The sequence below is a fragment of the Corvus hawaiiensis genome, chromosome 31 (assembly GCF_020740725.1).
Source record: "Corvus hawaiiensis isolate bCorHaw1 chromosome 31, bCorHaw1.pri.cur, whole genome shotgun sequence".
In the NCBI taxonomy this organism is placed as follows: Eukaryota; Metazoa; Chordata; class Aves; order Passeriformes; family Corvidae; genus Corvus; species Corvus hawaiiensis.
In genome coordinates this window covers 1,624,672-1,643,236 of record NC_063243.1, presented here as the reverse complement: position 1 = coordinate 1,643,236, position 18,565 = coordinate 1,624,672, and the positions used below count along the sequence as shown (strand labels likewise).

The window sequence follows — 18,565 nt, the reverse complement described above, 5'->3', positions numbered from 1 at the left end:
GTTAAGGCAAACAGCAGCAGGAGGCATCTATGTGGTAAGAAAGGAAAAGGAAGATGGAAAAGAGGAGGAAGAGAAAAAAATGAGGACTGGGATGCTTTTCAGCACCATCTTATCCTCAAAATTTGACAGCTGATCCAGATCTTTTGTATCCCCACTTTCCAGGACAGGAAAACAAAGAAGTTCAGGATTTCAGGGTGTTTCTCTGTGGGGGGGAGCAGCAGGACAGGGCAGCACGGGCTGGGGGCCTGTGGGGAGCTGCGGGGCCGGGCCGGGGCTGTGGGGCAGCCGGGGCTCAGCGCCGGGCACTGCCTGACCCCATGTCGCGGGTTCGGTTTGTAACCGGGCGGAAACACCAATTTAGTGTAGTGGTTTGGTCCAAAATACTCATTACTGTTTATCTGCTGTGAGATAAGAATTAGGAGAAATGCAAAACAGGCACCAAACTTGAAAGAATATAAAGAAGTTTATTAACAGACCTAAAAGAAGAAAAAAAAAAAAATTATACCACCTTCAGAACTCTCCTCCTCCCCCCACCTTCCTCCCTTCTCCCACTGACAATGTGCAAAGACAACCCTTAAGATGTTCAGTCTGTTTACCACTTCCATAATAACCTTGTTCAGTCCATTTAGAAAGAGAAGTCTCTTCTTGCTCATGCTATGAAAACAGTATCACAACTAGACAGCCGCCCACTTCCAAATATTGTTCAGTCCATTCAGGAAGAGGAGTCTCTCTGCCTGCGTGTGAGTCCCTTCCCCCGACTTGCAGCTTTTCCCGCAACTGCTTTCGAGGGTCCACTCTTGAAGTTTTTTGGGGTACAATTTTAAGGTTGAGCCGTTCAGAAACAAAAACAGAGGCCCTTCTCCTTCCCTGGGAGCAAAGGGTCTTCATCATCTTCATCGTTAGGACTATCTCTGGGAGCATCTCTAGGAACTGAGGTTTTCTCCTTTCCCATTTGGAGCAAAAGTCCTCATCTGGTTCATCTCTAGGGACTGAGGTTTCCTCCTTTCCCGTTTGGAGCAAAAGTCCTCATCTGGTCCATCTCTCCTTGTCCAAACTTCTCATGAAATTACAGCTGCGTCAGCATCTGCCTATCTCAGTGCAGGTGCTTTTGCTCACGAGTTGAACACTCCACCCCCCGTATCTTCATGAAATTACAACGGGATACTCTGATATATCATAGCTTCACAACAGAATTTCAGCTTTAAGCATCTCCTCTCTCTCTTCCCTCAGGTTTTCAGCTCTTCACAGCAATAAAAAGGGTTACTCTCACCTCGGCCTTGCAGCTTTGCAGCTGGAATGTTGAATGTTTCTTATCACAGTGGAGAGGGGGGAGAGCCGAGCCGCTCCGGCTGCCCACAGCAAGGCAGTGGGGGGGGGTTCCACGGCTAGAACAGGTCCATGGCTTCAGGATGGCCGTGGCCCGGCCCGGCCTGGCCCAAGCAGGGCCTGGCCGGGCCCACTGGGCCCTGCTCGGGCCCTGCAGCCACCTGTCCCAGCGCCGGAAACAAGAGAGAGCTTGGAGGGGGAGTTTGCCTATTCTTAAATGTGGATAACAGAGGTGATCACAACTTTAAGTGGCTTAGAGACTTGTCCATATTCAAACTGGCCAGCTGATAGGTTCTATCAGTTCCCAGAGGAAACTGTAAGCACCCCTTAGCAAGGACGTCCCTTCCTGGACTATGCTTGCTAACCTATGACACCCCAACATCCCCCGGGCAGGGCCGGCACTGGCCCCCGGCCCCCAGGAGGCTGCGGGATGTGGAAAGATCAGGATTTTCTTTCATCGATCTTGTTTGGGTCACTGGAGAAACGAATGATTGTGCAGAAAGCTCAGCAGCTGTCAGAGGATGAGCACCCACAGGCACTGAGGGGGCTGCAGGAGAGGCACAAGAAGCCCCTGCAGCACTTGGCCAGAAAGGCTCAGCAGGGGAATGCAAGAAGGGATGAGCAAAAGGCCAAGGTGAAGGCAAAGGCCATGGCAGAGTTTCTACAGCCCCCCAGGGATGAACCGCAGGGCCCAAGGGGGCCCCAGCACCCAGGGGACGGCAGCGGCCACAAGCACCTGGCACAGGCATTGCCCTCCTCGGCACGGCAGAGCCCACCCAAACAGCCCCTGCCAAGGAATCAGGGCTCCAGCTGCAGGCCACAAGGACACTGCAAGCACAGACAGCAGCACCCTCAGCACCAGCAAGTCCACCCCTGATGGACATGGATTGTCAGGGCTCTCAGAGCTCCCAGCACACCAGGGACCCACCGCACCAGAGCCCTTGAGAACATTCAGGGCGCCTCTGCATCGAGACGAGGCCGCTCCTGATGGACACAGGGGCCTCTCGATCCACTCCAAATCTGAGACCTAAGGGGGGAAATTGTCAAGAAGTTCATTCATTATCCAGGCAATAAGTGGGAAAGATGAGCAGGTGTGTTTTATACAACAACTATAAGTAGGGGATGGGTTTGAAATGCATCGATTTCTGTTTGTTCCTAATTGTGATTGTAATTTACTGGGAAGGGATTTGGTGGCTGAAGTGGGAATGCAAATTCATATTGTCAAAGGAGATACAGAGGCTAATGCTGCTGTACCTTGGTGTCAAATGTCTGCCAAGGCCTCTGCTGAAGGGAACCCAGAAGTGTGGGCAGCCCCAGGGAAATAGGCAAAATTAGATATGGAGCTTCTCCAAATTCCTCTGAAGCATCCAGGACAAGTGGTGTCTAAAAGCAATACCCTGTTCCAAGGGAGGCAAGGAAGGGGTTACAGCCTCTTACTGAGGCCCTGCTAAAGGCAGCGCTTCTGGAGCCAGGCATCTCTCCCTACAACACTCCTCTCCTGCCAGCCAAGAAACCCCATCATGGACACCAGAAGGAAAGCACAAGTTTCAAGGCTTCAAAAGCAGATTAACTGAGCCTCCTGCCCTGGCCCTCCCAGACAATAGACTCAGACAGGGGAACTCATTTTACAGGAAAGATCCTTCAGGCCGTTCTGGCTGCTTTAGGAACACAGTGGCACCTCCAAACGCCCTGGCAACCCCAGAGTTCGGGTCGGGTAGAAAGAATGAATGGGGAAATAAAGAAACACCTTCTGAAGCTGCTGAGAGAAACCAAGATGCCACGGCTACGGCTGCTGCCATTGGCTTTGGCAAGAAGAAGAGCCAGACCCAGGGCAGATATTCAATTATCTCTCCTGGAACTGATGTTTCCAATTCCTCACCCTGCTCATTCTCGACCTAGTTGGGGGGGGTGGAGATCAGGGATGTCTGTTTCAAGCAGTCTGTGGCCAGAATCCTGTCTCTTGTGAAATCTCTTCCACAGGAAGCTCGGCTGGCACACACCCTGCCTTGGGTCTTTAAGGGATGTTACACCTCTCAACAGAGATGAGCTTAACATCTCAACAGACTGGGAAGAGCCCAAAAGATACCCAAAAGATAACGCCCATCAACAAAACATCAACGCCCATCAGCAAACATCAAGGAACAGCTACCTCAGACACTGCCCCCGGCACAGCTGGAGACCCCTGCTCTGGAAAAGGCTGAGAAGGAAATCAAGGAGTGTGCACCTAATTAACATCAGAGGCCAAGCAATCCGGGGCCAATAGGAAACCAAATACTAAGAACTACCCAACTTGGAACCAATGAACATTAAACCTACGGATTTCTATGGGTTTAGACTGTATAAAGTTGAGGAAAAATCGAGTAAAACTCGTGTGCCATGGAATGATTTTCTCTGCACACCCGGGCTATGTGTGCATGAAATGATTTCTGTTGCACATCCTGGCCAGAATAAAGTAATGCCTTGATCCTATAACACTGAAAAGGTCTTTGGAGAGTTTTTGTTCTTCCCACAGTTTCAGTGACAAGATTGCACCATTAGAATGTTTTTTCTTAATAATCCTACTTTGATATTGTCAGTTGGGTTTGGGACAAAGGTGTGAGAGTCAATTTTTAGTCTTAGGGGAAGAACCAAAAATCTTTATTGCTTTGGAGGTTTTTTTGTGTATGTGTGTGCATGGCTGTTAGTGATGGCAGAATTTCGGAATGGGTTTGTTGATGTTCACCTTAAGGCTGCATTTTGCAAAACTAGGAGAGCTTTAAAACTGACCCTTTTCCTCATAAACAGTTAAAAAATATTTAAAAAAAAAGGGGGGGGGGAGGGAAAGCCGCTTTTGGGGGGGCCACTTGTGAGTCACCTGATGGCTGCCCTGCAAGAGAAGCTTCCTTCCAGGCAGCCAGCAGAGGAGCTTTAGAAATGCAAATTAACTCTGCTGGGGGAAGTGTGCACAATGTCCCAGGCTCTCCTTGCCTGCCACAGGAATTGGGCTGATTCCCTCTTCCCCTCACCCCAAGCTCTGCCTCCCTGCACTGACGGAATTTGCATCGCTAAAGGCAGAGCCCACACTGAGCATCTCTGACTCTGCAACAGAAATCCCTGAAGCTGCAAAGGAAAACAGCAAACGGAGAATGTTGGGAGAACTTCACTCACAAAAGCGGGGGGGAATCATCCCTCTCCCCACTCCAACATCTGCTGGCACTCTCTGTGTTATACAGGGTGGGTTTGACCACTGGGCTGCTTTTGCTGACACAAGGTCAGCGAAATCACTTGGGAATCCAAGGATGTGATAATTAATCCGAGAAAAGCGGTCAATTGATGCTTCCCTGGCCTTTTTGGGAGCGCCCAAAAATGGGGAAAAGATCAATGGCCACCAGAACAAATCCTACAACACCATGGAGCAGCCCCTGGGAACCCGAACAAATTCATACCAGGTGCCAGAGAACCCACTGATCATTTCAATGCATCATTAGATTACAAGCTGTCCTCCAAATCATAACCAAGCACACAGCTCCAGCTCCTGACCTTCTCACCCACCAATCCACTCCCATGAGCAACGCCACATTTCACCCTGGGATGCCATCAGATTCTCTTCCAGCAGAAGGACCAGCAGGTTATGGAAAATTAAAAGACTCAAAGTGCTCTTGGCAAAGAGATGACAAAGGAAAAGTGGAGAAACAGAGAACAAAGGAAATAAAACTTCACAGAGCCATGAATATCGGATGTTATACAAAGTGGGGGGGGCACATTAAGGGGCACATGCAGCAGGCGGATCGGGAAGTCTGTACCTTCCAAGGACCTCAGCCACGGGGGAAAGGGACACGGAGATGCGGCCGGGCAAATCGGCATAAAAAGGAGGCTGCGTCCTCCAACACTTGGACAGACCCCACGGGAAATGCCCCGTGGCCTCTCCCTTTGTCCACGAATAAAGTTACTTTTACACGACTCCTCCGGCTCCTCTGGGGACACAAACCTCTGGCCACGGGAACTTTCCCGCACACTGCCGGCCACGGGGCAGCCACCTCTGTCCTACCCACAGCAGCCGGGACGAGCCAGCGCTGCTCCGGCACCGGCTCCTGCCGAGGCAGCAGCGGGAAGGAGACCGCGGGCAGCCGCTCCCGCAGCGCCCTCACGCCAGGGCGAACACGGCGCCCACACGGCACAACGAACCCGCCACAGCCCCCTGCCGCCCCCTCCGCCCGCAGCCAGCCCCGAGCCCCGCCAGAACCGAGCGCGGCTCCCACCTGCGCTGGGGCCGCCTCCGAGCTCCGCCGCCGCCTCACCGGGCTCCGGCCGCCGCCGCCGCTCCCGGGCCCGCACAGACGCTCCGCCAATGGCGCCTCTGCTGCGCCACGGCCGCCCTGCCGGCGGCTCCGGGCCCGGGCTGCTCCCCGCTCCGACCAATCAGCGCGCCAGAACCACGACTGACGGCAGCGCCGCCCAATCGGAGCGAGGGGCGGGCTCTGCACACGGCCCAGCCCCGCCCCGCGCTCCCAGCGCCCCCCGGGCTGCGTGAGGGGAAAGCCGCAGCTGAGGAGCAGCCCTGGAACGGGCCCGGCCCGAGCCGCCATTCAGCTGAGAAGAGAAACAAAGCTCTCCGCTGCTCCCGGCCCGACCTGCCCAGCCCTGCGTGTCGGGTGCCTCCGGCTCCTTGGGAAGCCCTGCAGCCTCGCTACTGCCGCCCCTAATTCGGAGCATCAGTGCATGGCTTTGATTTCCCCGAGAAAGGGAAAACCGCCCCAAACCCCTTTGGCTGAGTGCACGAGGGGAGAGACTTGTGGCAGAAAACTCCCAAAGTCGTTTTTGCCCAGCTTGGGAAGAACAGCCCAAGCCAAGCGGAGCTGGGACCCCCCAGCAGCGCCTCTCTGCCGCCCCAGCTGAAGCCCTCGCTGGCTGCTCCAGGCTGGATGGGCAGACTGGGAGCACTGGGAAGGGGCCCCGGCTCGGGGCGCAGCCCCCGGGGCAGCCCCACGGCCCCACGGCAGCTCCAAGGCTCCGCCAGCCGGGATGGAACGTGGGAGGGGGAGCAGGGCAAGGCCCGGGGCTGTCGGTGCCCAGGGGACACAAGGGACAGCGGGGGTGAAGAGCGGGAAAGACTCCACTACTGGAATAAGTAGTACAGTGGGTGTGTTTATTCCAGCGCTGGGACGCACGGGGGATCGCTCCTCCAAAGCCATGCGTGCCGACAGCTGCGTTCAGCTCGGTATTTATCGGGTTACAAGTTCCATATTCATTGAGTTTCCCAATCCGCCTATACATATTCATTACCTGGCCCCGCCCAGCCTCGCTTCGTATTACAATGAGCCCAAAAGTCATTTACATCCGCGTTGCGCTTGCACAGCGTTCTCTGGTGGTCGTGGGCAGGGGTCTCTGAGATGAAATAAGAGTCTTCCTCAGATGAAGTAAAGGGTCTTCCTCATCCCGAACTTTTCACCTCTCCTCCCTGCGCGTGCTCTTTATGCCCCCGGGCTAAGTCCAAACTTCAAGACTGAGTTAGTTTTGGGTTAAAACCAGGATCTTTGGTCAAGATTCCTTCCCCTTTATCAGTAGTCTCATATCTTCTCATCCTGCTTTGGTAGGCACAATAAGTGTTGGGCAATCTGTATGCATTGCTCCTAACAAAGCAATTCTTAGTAAATCATTTAATCTCTGCTTCCCCATCCCCCCGATTCCCCATACCTGCTCTCGGTCTCGGTATCGTGGGAACGTGAGGTGGGTTGGGTCTCATGAGCGGGACCACCGATGGAGGGGCCAGGGGCACAGGAGGGAGATGCAGGGTCTGCAGCCGGGAGGGACCCCCGGCAGGGGTGGGGGCCCGACGCAACACGGATCAACGCGTGGGGGGAGCCGGGCACGGAAGAGGGACCGCACATGGGCAAAAAGCCACCAGTGCCACCATAGGGCTGCCACCATCTTGTATGAGCGGAGTGGAGGCGGGAGAATTAAAAATAAAAGCAGCAGCTGGGACTGTGTGTCTGCCTCTACTGCCACTGCAATCTTGGATCAAATTTGAAGTAGAGAAAACCGGAGAAGTAGGTACGGGGGAGAGGTCTGGGGCAGAACCCGGGATGGCCTGACCAGCACCACACTGGGCAGGTAACAAAGAAGATTGGGAGGAGGCAGGGAAACCGTGGTATCCCTCTGCACTCGGGCAGAATCCATCTCCCGGTCTCCCTTGAAGCAGGGCACAGGGAACAGGGATGCAGGGAGAGATAAGCGGTAAAGGGTTTTTTAAACTGGGGTTAAAATTTCCCAACCGTTCTCCAAGACTATGAACAGCTCTTTTGCTAGCTTGTAAAGCAAATAACCTTCTCCCAACATAAATAACCATTGCACAAAGTGTTTTAAATACTCATTAAATATTTTTATTAAATATTATTATTATTATGCTTAAATAACCATTGAACAAAATGTTTTAAAATGTGGTATAAAGATAATTTTCCCAAACAAGAACTGGGAGAAAAACTTCCCGCAGGAGACAAGAGAACTCTGGCCCCATCTCCCTCTCTTCCCAACCCTCGAGATAAAAGGAAATTAACAGAAAAGGATACAAAAGTGACCCATATTACGTTAGAGGGTCAAATAAAAGTCTCAAGGGTGGTCCACTGACTTCAGACCAGTGTTCTCTTTCCCTAGAAGGTTGTTGGTCTCCCCTGCTGAGCCCCTGATAGAACTCAGAGGTTTCTTTGGGGCCATGGCTCCTTCAAAATGTGACTTGAGTCCAGAAACTACTGGAGACGGGGATGGTCCGAGGCCATCCACGTTGAGGCACCATTTATTACTGTCTCTGTCCCAGCTTTGTGGGGCACACGTGTGCACGCACAGACGCATGGCTGGGTTCAGTAATACTGTCAGTAGCAGAGTCGAGAAGGGTACTTGCCTGCGTTCTGGCAGGAGCATTTATTGCTTCTACACTGTCGAAAGGTGCAGGGGCAAATACAAACATAATCCTGAAACTCACAGTTCTATCCGGGGGCGGGGAAAAGATGGGACTAGGGAACGGGGACCAGTGGGGAAGCTGTGGGGGAGTGATGAGGGGTAGAGGCCAACAGCCAACCGGGAAAGTCAACCTGGGGTAGATTAACGTAACAGAACCATGCATCCTGGGAGAAGCCTTTTTGGTCACCCTAGCATAAAAAGGCTCTTATGGTACCAGGGACTTGTCTTACTGAGAACTCTCTGTCCCCTGTAATGTACGTTCACCAGCCACCACAGGTGGGAGCAGCGGGATGAGCTTGGCTGAATCTGCCGAATCTGAAGAGAGAAGGGGCCGGCTCCGGCTCCGCTGCGTGGATCGCTCAGGCGGTGATTTGTACTGGGATGAGAGAGGATCACAGTGTCACCCTGCCCCTGTCCCCATCCCACAGGATGGACCTGGCTGTGGAGCCCATGGAGAGAGCAGGAGCTGTTCCAGAATCCCACCTGATCCCACCCCAATCCTGCTGCAATCCTGCTCCATCCATCCCACCCCAATCCTGCTCCATCCATCCCACCTGATCCTGCTCCATCCATCCCGCACCAATCACCAATCCTGCTCCATCCATCCCACCTGATCCCACTCCACCCATCCTGTCTCGATCCCCCTCTGGAATCCCACCCCAATCCCGCTCCGTACCTGCAGTCGAGCCGTTGGTTTCCACGTCTTTTCCTGCAGAAAGAGAAGATCCATGAGATTCCAGCACGGATCACACACTGGGATTACCCCCAGGATCCATCCTGGGATCTGCATGGAGGGGATCCAGAGCCGGATCCACCGCTGGTACTCACCGGCTGGCGGGCTGTATCCATGGTTCTGCCACCTCCCTATGGAAATAAAGTGGGATCAGCACCTGTGGTGGGGGATTCCCGGAACGGTGCCGGGCGGATCTGTGCCCCTTCCTGACCCCCATCCTGTGTCAACCCCGTACCGGATTGGAGCTTCCATACGATGAATCCAACGAGGAGAACGAGGATGACGATGGCAGTGATGACGAACACAGTGACCACCAGGGTGAGATTCCTGCCGGATTCCGGCTCTGGGAAACGCGGGACAGTGAGGAGGGGGAGGCGAATCCCCAGTTGGGAATTCCCAAATTCCCAGTTCCCACATTCCCAATTCCCACACTCCCAGCCTCACCCCAGGCGAAGATCCCGGGCTCCAGCATTCTGGAATGCTCCACCCGGCACCGGTACTGCTCCCGCTCCTCCGGCCGCGCCTCGATCCTGGCCCAGGTGTGGAAGGTGCCGTCGCTGTTGGGAACGACCGTCTCCTGATCCCGGATTTCATCCCCCTTCATCCAGCTGACTGCAATGGGCCTGGGGTAGAATCCGTAGGCGTGGCAGGACAAGATCAGCGTCCCGAATTCCTCTTTTTCGGACACGTGGACATCGGGGGGCTCTGGAATGGGGTAACGGTGAGATGCATCCATGGAATTCCACGGGAACGAGATGGGGATGAGATCCACCCGTGGAATTCCAGGGGAATGGGATGGGGGTGAGATCCACCCATGGAATTCCACGGGAATGGGATGGGGCTGAGATCCACCCACGGAATTCCCACAGGAATTACCATCTTCCCAAGTCCTCCATTCCCAAATCCTAGATTCCCACAGGAATTATGCTCCCACCTTTGTGTTCCAGCGCCTGCTTCCCATATCTGACATATTTTCGGAGCTCTTCTGGGCAGATGTGCTTCGGGTAATTCTTCTGTCGCTCCACCGTGAACCCGTCACTATTCCGGAGCCTCCTGGTGACCTGGGCAGTGCCATCGGCCACCACGAAGCTCTGGGATCCCGGCTCGAAGGAGAGGAAATCCCGCCCGTCGTAGCCATACCGAAAGGATCCATGGACGCTCCCATCGGACAGGAGGTCACAGCCATAAATGTACTGCAGTGTGTGGAGACCTGGGGGGGAATCGGACCCACAGAGACCCATGGAATTGTGTCCCAGCCCCACAGAGCCACATAGTCTGATGGAAACCCACAGATCCCATTCCAGCCCCTTGGAGCCCCATGGATCCACATCCCAAATGCATGGATCACAATAGATCCACATCCCAGCTGAATGGATCCCCATCGCAGCCTCTTGGAGCCCTGTGAATCCACATCCCAGCCCCATGGATCCCATCCCAGCCCCACAGATCCCATCCCAGCTCCAGCTCCTCCCACTCACCCCTGCTCTGGTTGTACCGGACGTGCAGCATCTCCAGGTCAATGGCATCGGTGTGCTGGTTCCCCTTGCAGATCTCAGTCTGGCCATCCCAATATCCCGGCTCAGGTCCCTCCTCCATCCACGGCGTCTGCGGCTCCATCCGGCCCCGCTCGCTGTCGTAACGCCAGAAGGGGATTCCATCCAGGAACCCCACGGACACGAACTGGGGGACCCCCGGGCCGGGCTCCGACACCGCCACGTGCAGGTACCGCAGGGAGTGGAGAACTGAGGGGACACGGAGATTTGGGGGTCTGGGAGGGTCATGGATCAATGAAAGGGGAACTGGGAGAGCTGGGAAGGGGTTGGGGATCTCATGACCCAGGAAAAGGGGGTACAGGGAGTCCCTGTGCCCAGGAAAAGGGGTCCAGGGGTCCCCAGTGCCAGGGAAAGAGGAGTCACGAGGTGGGGAGACGTGGGATAGCTGGAATGGGGGCCTCGGGGGTCCTTGATGCAAAGGAAAGGGGGGGCTGGGGGACGAGAAAAGCAGGAATGGGGGTCCAGGGGGTCTGAGGGTCAAGGAAAAGGGGGAAGTCTGGGAACAGGGAAGGTGAGATGGCCGGAAAGGAAATATGTTGGGGTTTTAAGAATTTAAGAGTTCTCCTAGGTTTTTTTCTCTGTTAAAGGAATTTTCCCGATCCTGTTGCTAGGGAAACAAATGGCCAAGTGCTTAAGAAGAACAAAAGACCTGGCTGCTCTTTTTGTTTCACCTGGGTGTGTGGTCAGTTGGTCTCGAGGTCTCGCTTGTTTCTTCGGGTCTCGCTTGTTTCTTCGGCTGCTTTTCTTTCTGCCAGAGCAGCCCCGGGATCCCAAGCCCGCCTTCCCTGCCCCGCTAGGAGCCGGGCTGTGGCCGCCCTGCCCCACGGCTGCTTCGAGCCTTTGCTGCATTGTAGCCCTGCTCACCCTGCCTGCCCAGACCTCCGGGGGGGGGTTTCTTCCTTTGGATACACCTCGTCTGCCATCCGGGATTTGTGCTCATCCCTGCCATTCCAGCCTGCCATTCCAGCCTGCTGTTCCCGAGGGTCCAGCCGGACACCGGGATCGGCTGCCCAGGGGTTTGTGAAGCCTTTGTCCCATCCCTTCCCGGGATCCCAGGCCGCCAGTGCCGCGTGCTCCCCGAGCTCGCTCCGGAGCGCCTCCTGCAGCCGCGGGGGAACCATCGCACCTGCCCTGCTCACCGGGAGCCGCCAGCGCCCCTGCCGGCTGCGAGCGGAACTGCACCCGAGGGGAAAGGGCCTGACAGCCGAGAAGGCTGGCACTGGGTTTGTGATTGTTTGCTGTTACTGCCAGAGTTATTGCTGTTTGTTTGACTGGTTATATATATAATAGTAAAGAACTGTTATTCCTATTTTCCCACATCTTTGCCTAAAAGCCCCTTGATTTCAAAATTATAATAACTCAGAGGGAAGGAGGTTGCATCTGCCATTCCAAGGGAGGCTTCTGCCTTCCTTAGCAGACACCTGTCTTTCAAACCAAGACAAAGTATCAGGTGGGATTAGTGTAGGATAAAGGAGTGCAGGAGGGTCCCAGTGCCCAGGACTGGAAATTTGGGGGGGCCCCCAGGGACCTTCCCAGACCCTTGGGACCCCTGTCAGAAAGCGCAGGGTGTCAAGAGTTGAGGGGACACAGAGACTGGAGGAGTCTGGGTGTGCCCAAGAGTCAGGAAGCAGAATGGGGAGAGCCAGGAAGGGTCCGAGGTTCAAGGAAGGGACTGGGAAAGGCACGAATGGGGGTGCAGGATGTCTCTGTGATGCCTTAGGTTTTAACTTTTATATTTTTCAAATCCTGTACTGCTTAGTGTGTAACTCTGGAGTTTCTTGTAGCCTGTTAATTTCTGCTCTCTCACGCCAGGTAGACATAACAAAGCATCACTCCGTATCTCTGAGGGAAGGGGAAACCTTTTGTTGTATGAATAACAAAAACTCGGAGTATCTCTGCCAGGCCACTGAAGGCCTCTCCTGCCCCACTCTCCCCAAGCAAAGTGCCCCTCCTTGCCCATCCTCGCAGCACTGTCCTCATGCCCTTCTGCTCGTTGTGGATGATGGGGCAGAGGGTTTGTTCCAGGGCATCCTGCAAGCACCAGGCAGGACAGTTCCACCAGGATGGGAACCCAGCTCAGGGCTGAGGGACTCAGAAAATCTAAACACCAACACAACACCAACAGGGCACATTTGTCACTTTTGCTACAAAAGGCAGCACTGAAAATGATGGGTAATGAGAGCCTCCTAATCACCCCAATCCCTTCTCCATTTTAAACTTTCTCTGAAATAACCAGAATAGCTCTTCAAATTCCTTCATCTTTGTCAGTCCCAGATCTTTGGAGAGCAGACTGGGGAAGAGAGCACAACATCGGCATGTTGGTAATCAGACATGGCTTGTTGTCCGTTTCTCCTTACTCAGTTACAGCGGTAGATATTGGGAATAACCAGCTGTCCTGAGGAATTTTTCCTGCAGCAAGTTATTTTCCTGTCATGGTCCATCTGTAATTTTATTACTTTATTACTTATTAAATGACTTATTACTTATTAAAACACCAACATACATACAGTACAGCGCCTTGCAATTACTCCCCCTTATATTTATAAACCTCAAAGTCTTCCCGGTCTTAACAACATCTTTCTTCTATTCTTACTCTTTGGGTGCATCAAAAGACTCCTACTCACAGCAGTAGAGAAAACCTTCTCGTTAAAGAGTACCAGTGGTACAAGATCTACCCAGGCAGCCGTAGCCGTGGCTACCAGAGAAACATCTTGCTGGGATGATACCCAAAGCACCCCAGTTTAAGGTTTAATTTTCCTTTATTTTTTTAAACAAAAATGGGGGAGATGTTGCCGTGCACCTTCCCCCCCATACTTGATCTGTCCCAGTTCATTTCACTGCCAATCAGTTTGTAGTTTCCCCTCCCCTTGCTGCATTGTATACGCCTCGCCTTAGCTGCCAGTCCTTGATGTACACCACCCCTTTCCCCTCGCCCTGTGTCATAGGTTAGCAAGCATAGTCCCGGAAGGGATGTCCTTGCTAAGGGGTGCTTACAGTTTCCTCTGGGACCAGACAGAACCTATCAGCTGGCCAGTTTGAATATGGACAATTCTCTAAGCCACTTAAAGTTGTGATCACCTCTGTGATCCACATTTAAGAATAGGCAAACTCCCCCTCCAAGCTCTCTCTCGTTTCCGGTGCTGGGACAGGTGGCTGCGGGCCCCATGTGGGGGCCAGTGGGCCCGGCCAGGCCCTGCTTGGGCCAGGCCGGGCCGGGCCATGGCCATCCTGAGTCGATGGACCTGTTCCAGCCATGGAACCCCCCCCCCACTGCCTTGCCGTGGGCAGCCGGAGCGGCTCGGCTCTCCCCCCTCTCCACTGCGATAAGAAACATTCAACATTCCAGCTGCAAAGCTGCAAGGCTGAGGTGAGATTAACCCTTTTTATTGCTGTGAAGAGCTGAAAACCTGAGGGAAGAGAGAGAGGAGATGCTTAAAGCTGAAATTCTGTTGTGAAGCTATGATATATCAGAGTATCCCGTTGTAATTTCATGAAGATACGGGGGGTGGAGTGTTCAACTCGTGAGCAAAAGCACCTGCGCTGAGATAGGCAGATGCTGACGCAGCTGTAATTTCATGAGAAGTTTGGACAGGGAGAGATGAATCAGATGAGGACTTTTGCTCCAAATGGGAAAGGAGAAAACCTCAGTCCCTAGAGATGCTCCCAGAGATAGTCCTAACAATGAAGATGATGAAGACCCTTTGCTCCCAGGGAAGGAGAAGGGCCTCTGTTTTTGTTTCTGAACGGCTCAACCTTAAAATTGTACCCCAAAAAACTTCAAGAGTGGACCCTCGAACGCGGGAAAACCAATTGCTATCTGTGTGTGACCTTGAACAAGCTGCAAGTCGGGGGAAGGGACTCACACGCAGGCAGAGAGACTCCTCTTCCTAAATGGACTGAACAATATTTGGAAGTGGGTGGCTGTCTCGTTGTGATAATGTCTTCATAGCACGAGCAAGAAGAGACTTCTCTTTCTAAATGGACTGAACAAGGTTATTATGGAAGTGGTAAACAGACTGAACATCTTAAGGGTTGTCTTTTCACATTGTCAGTGGGAGAAGGGAGGAAGGTGGGGGGAGGAGGAGAGTTCTGAAGGTGGTATAATATATAATATATATATAATTTTTTTTTTCTTCTTTTAGGTCTGTTCATAAACTTCTTTATATTCTTTCAAGTTTGGTGCCTGCTTTGCATTTCTCCTAATTCTTATCTCACAGCAGATAAACAGTAATGAGTATTTTGGACCAAACCACTACACTAAATTGGTGTTTCCGTCCGGTTACGAACCGAACCCGCGACACCTTGCTAGAAAGTTCTTCTCCCCTCAATACCCCCTTGGTCCCTTTGAATTTCTCCCCTCCCCTTGTTTTCCCTCATTGGCTAATTGTATGTCACTCCACCTGTGAACCCTCCCCTTCTCCTTCCCAACTGGCCCTGAGATTGTTGCTGCCCTTTGTCCAACCCCCCTTTAAAAAGCTGTGCAACCCCTTTTCTGGGGTCTTTGGTCCCTGCTCCCCCTGAGGACGACAAAGCCCTGGATACTCTACTGGAGTCCCCTCCTTCCTTCTTGCCTCTGCCTGCGAGTGCAAACCATTCAGCACCCTGAGAGCTTTGCCTCTTGCGGCGAGACCAGCTTCATCTTGGTCTTCGGAGCGCATCAGACCCGTCACTGCGAGTGACCGGGCAGCTCCAGCAGCGACAGTTATGTACTTGGAATCGCCGTGCTTATGCTCAGTGGCAAAAGCACAAACCCAGAAGCAAGGCAGAAAAGGGTACTTACTTTCAAGACATGCGAGATTTGTAAAGAATTACAAATGACCAAAGAAAAAGGGGGGATTGAGAAACGGGTGATCAATACTTAACTCGTGTAAGCACAGTTAACTATTGGGAGACAGCAAATGTTACTCACAAAACCTGAGAAGCAGGACTCGCCCTAATCTTGTCAAGATAAGAGGAACAAGAATCTGTTTGATACCAGCACAGAAACTGCTGAGTCACCCCACAAAAGACTGCCCAAGACTTCAAGGACACCCAGACCGTCCTACCAAAAAGTATAAACCAAAAGCCTTTGAGAGGGGGGCAAGTGGAGGGGAAATTACATCATTAAACTGAAACTTTAATTGGAGAATTAACCCTGATATGCAAATGAGCCAAACCTATAAAAGCGTGAAGAACTCATGACCTGCTGTCCATCTTGGCAAAAGCCTCTGGCTCCCCAGGGGGTACCCTTGAAGGCCTTTCAAATAAATACCTACTTTTATTCCCTTACTCCTGTCTAGTCTCTCTTTCTAGAAGGCCTCTTAAGGCATCATCTGGGTCATGGGAAAGGAGGGTCTGGGGCTGGGAGAGGTGGGCGGATCCCAGGGGCGAAGTTTGGGAAGACACAAAAGCGAAAGAGACCGAGGGAGTGCGGGGGGAGGGGAGGGGGGAAAAGGGCAATTCCAGGGAATTCAGCTGGATCCCACTGGATCCCTGCTGTGACGCCCCTGGAGACCCCCGGGATGCCCCGGACCTTCCAGGACCCCCTTTCGGGAAGTAGCAGGAGCGGAAAACAGGGGGGACACAGAAATTTGGGAGATCTGGGGGGTGCAAAAGCCAAGGAAAAGGGTGGGACTGGGGTCTGGGAAGGGCGGGATGCCCGGGAAGGGGGTGCAGGGCGGTCCCAGTCCTGGATAAGGGGGTGCAGAGGATCCCGGTGCCCGGAAATGGGGATTCAGGGGAAATCCCGTGTCGGGGAATGTGGGTTCAGGGGAGTTTCCTTCCCGGCTTTCGGGATTCAGAGGGGCCTTGGTGCCCGAAAATCGCGATTCAGGGGTGTCCCGGTGCCACATAAGGCGGTCCGGGGGTTTCCGGTGCTGGGGAAAGAGGTACAGGGGAGTCCCGGTGCCCGGAAATGAACGTTCAAGGGGGTCCCTGTGCTCGGGAATGAGGGCTCAGTGGATTCTGATGCCCGGGAATGGCGGTTCAGAGGGATCCCCATGCCCGGGAATGGCGGTTCAGGGGGGCTCCGGTGCCAGATAAGGGGGTACAGGGGGGTCCCGGTGCTGGAGAAGGGGATGGAGGGGGGTCACAGGACCAAAAATGGGGGTTTAGGGGGGTTCCCGGTGGCCGGAAATGGAGGCTCAGGGGGGTCCCGGTGCCGGGGGTCCCACTCACCTTTCGTCGCCCGCCCCGGGGTCCCCAGGAGCCCCAGGAGCCCCAAGAGCGCCCCGAGAGCCGGCGCTGGAGCCATCGCGCTGCTCCGCTCCGGCCCCGCTCGGCCCCGCCCCAGCCCTGGCCCCGCCCCCAGAACCGCCTCCGGCCCCGCCATTGGCGCCGCTATTTCCTGCCGGCCAATGGAGACCCGATCTCCACGTGACGTCATTGGTCACTGGGCGGATCGCGGTCTCGCAGGTTGGGACGCGGAAGCGAAGGAGACCGAGGGAGCGCGGGAGGGGGGGGAGGGGAGGGGCTGGGAAAAGGGGAATTCCCGGGAATTCCTCTGGATCCCACTGGATCCCCGCTGCGACCCCCCTGGAGCCCTCTGAGACACCCTGGGACCCCCTTTCAAGAAGCGCCGGGAGTGGAGAACTGGGGGGACACGGAAGTTTGGGAGACCTGGGGGGGTCCAAAGGTCAAGGAAAAGGGCGGGTCTGGGGTCTGGGAAGGGCGGGATGCCCTGGAAGGGGTGCAGGGGGTCCCAGTGCCGGGTAAGGGGGTGCAGGAGTCGGGGTTCAGGGCGGTGCCCGTGCCCACAAATTGGGGTGGGGGCTGTTCTAGTGCCCGGAAAGGGACATTCAGGGGGGTCCCTGTGCCCAGGAGCGGGGGTTCAGGGGCGTGCCGGTGCCGGATAAGGGGGTGAAGGGGGGCACTGGTGCTCGGAAATGGGGGTTCAGCCGAGTCCCCGTGCCCAGGATTTGGGGTTCAGGAGGGTCCCGGTGCCCAGGAATGGGGGTGCAGGGGGGTCTCTGTGCCCAGGAATGGGGGTGCAGGGGTTCCCGGTGCTGGGGAAGGGGGTACAGGGGTTCCCGGTGCCCGGAAAGGGCGATTCAGGGGGGTCCCGGTGCCAAATAAGGCGGTCCGGGGGTTTCCGGTGCTGGGGAAGCGGGGGCAGGGGGGTCCCAGCGCCCGGAAATGAGCGCTCAAGGGGGTCCCCGTGCCTAGGAAGGGGAGTTCAGGGGAGTCCCGGTGCTGGGGAAGGGGATGGAGGGAGGTCACAGGACCAAAAATGGGGGTTCCGGGGGGTTCCCGTGCCCGGAAATGGAGGTTCAGGGGGGTCCCGGTGCCGGGAATTGCGGTTCAGGGGGGTCCCGGTGGCCGGAAATGGAGGTTCAGGGGGGTTCTGGTGCCCGGGAATTGCGGTTCAGGGGGTCCCGGTGCCAGGGGTCCCACTCACCTTTCGCCGCCCCCCCCCCCCCCCCCCCCCCGGGGCCCCGAGGAGTCCCAGGAGCCCCAAGAGCACCCCCAGACCCAGCGCTGGAGCCATCGCAGCCGTCACCGAGCGCAGCTGTGGCGCAGTTTGGGAAACGCGAAAGGGACCGAGGGAGCGCGGGGGGGGAGGGGAAAAGGGGGAATTCCAGGGAATTCACCTGGATCCCCTCCCCGGACCCTCCCCGGCCACGCCCTGCGGGACCCCCGGGCCGGGCTGGGCTGAACTCCCAGGCCCTGCGGCCAAACTCTGCCTGGAACCTGCTGGGTTCGGCCCAAAGCGGGGAAAGCCCCGGGACCCGCGGATCCATTTTGTCCTGTGGCTGTGGGGCCCCACCCCCGAGGGAGCAGGACTGGGCACTGTGACTCCAATCCCTGATTCCGAATCTCCTTCTCTCTCTCCCCTCTCCTCTCCCTTTCCTTTGGGTGATCACAAATCCCAGAACAGCTGCAGAGCCCCGTGCCCAGTTCGGGTTTCCCAGCAAAGGGAGGCCTGGGGCTGAGGTGCCCCGGGATGGCCGGGAATGGGGGTCCGGGGGTCCCCAGGGTCAGGGAAAAGGGGGATCCAGGGTCTGGGAGAGGTGGATACCCGGAAAGGGGGGCCAGGGGGGTG

At 55.2% G+C, this 18,565-nt stretch overlaps 1 protein-coding gene across 3 annotated transcripts; it reads right to left on the bottom strand.

Moving 5' to 3' along the window:
- Positions 1–8,188: 8,188 nt before the first annotated feature.
- Positions 8,189–18,278, bottom strand: LOC125318779 (class I histocompatibility antigen, F10 alpha chain-like). 3 transcript variants are annotated; one of them, XM_048289708.1, is made up of 10 exons: positions 18,114–18,278; positions 17,971–18,031; positions 16,702–16,737; positions 10,471–10,734; positions 9,927–10,202; positions 9,437–9,697; positions 9,228–9,335; positions 9,088–9,123; positions 8,936–8,968; positions 8,189–8,635 (listed from the first exon to the last, which is right to left on the bottom strand). In XM_048289708.1, the coding sequence occupies exons 1-10, from the start codon at positions 18,261–18,263 to the stop codon at positions 8,619–8,621; spliced, it is 1,242 nt and encodes a 413-aa protein (XP_048145665.1). In that variant the 5' UTR covers positions 18,264–18,278; the 3' UTR covers positions 8,189–8,618. The 3 variants fall into 3 exon arrangements, with proteins under 3 accessions (XP_048145665.1, XP_048145663.1, XP_048145664.1); XM_048289706.1 differs by lacking the exon at positions 16,702–16,737 and having other exon boundaries at positions 17,921–18,278; XM_048289707.1 differs by lacking the exons at positions 8,936–8,968; positions 9,088–9,123; positions 9,228–9,335; positions 16,702–16,737 and having other exon boundaries at positions 8,555–8,759; positions 9,564–9,697; positions 17,921–18,278.
- Positions 18,279–18,565: the final 287 nt, after the last annotated feature.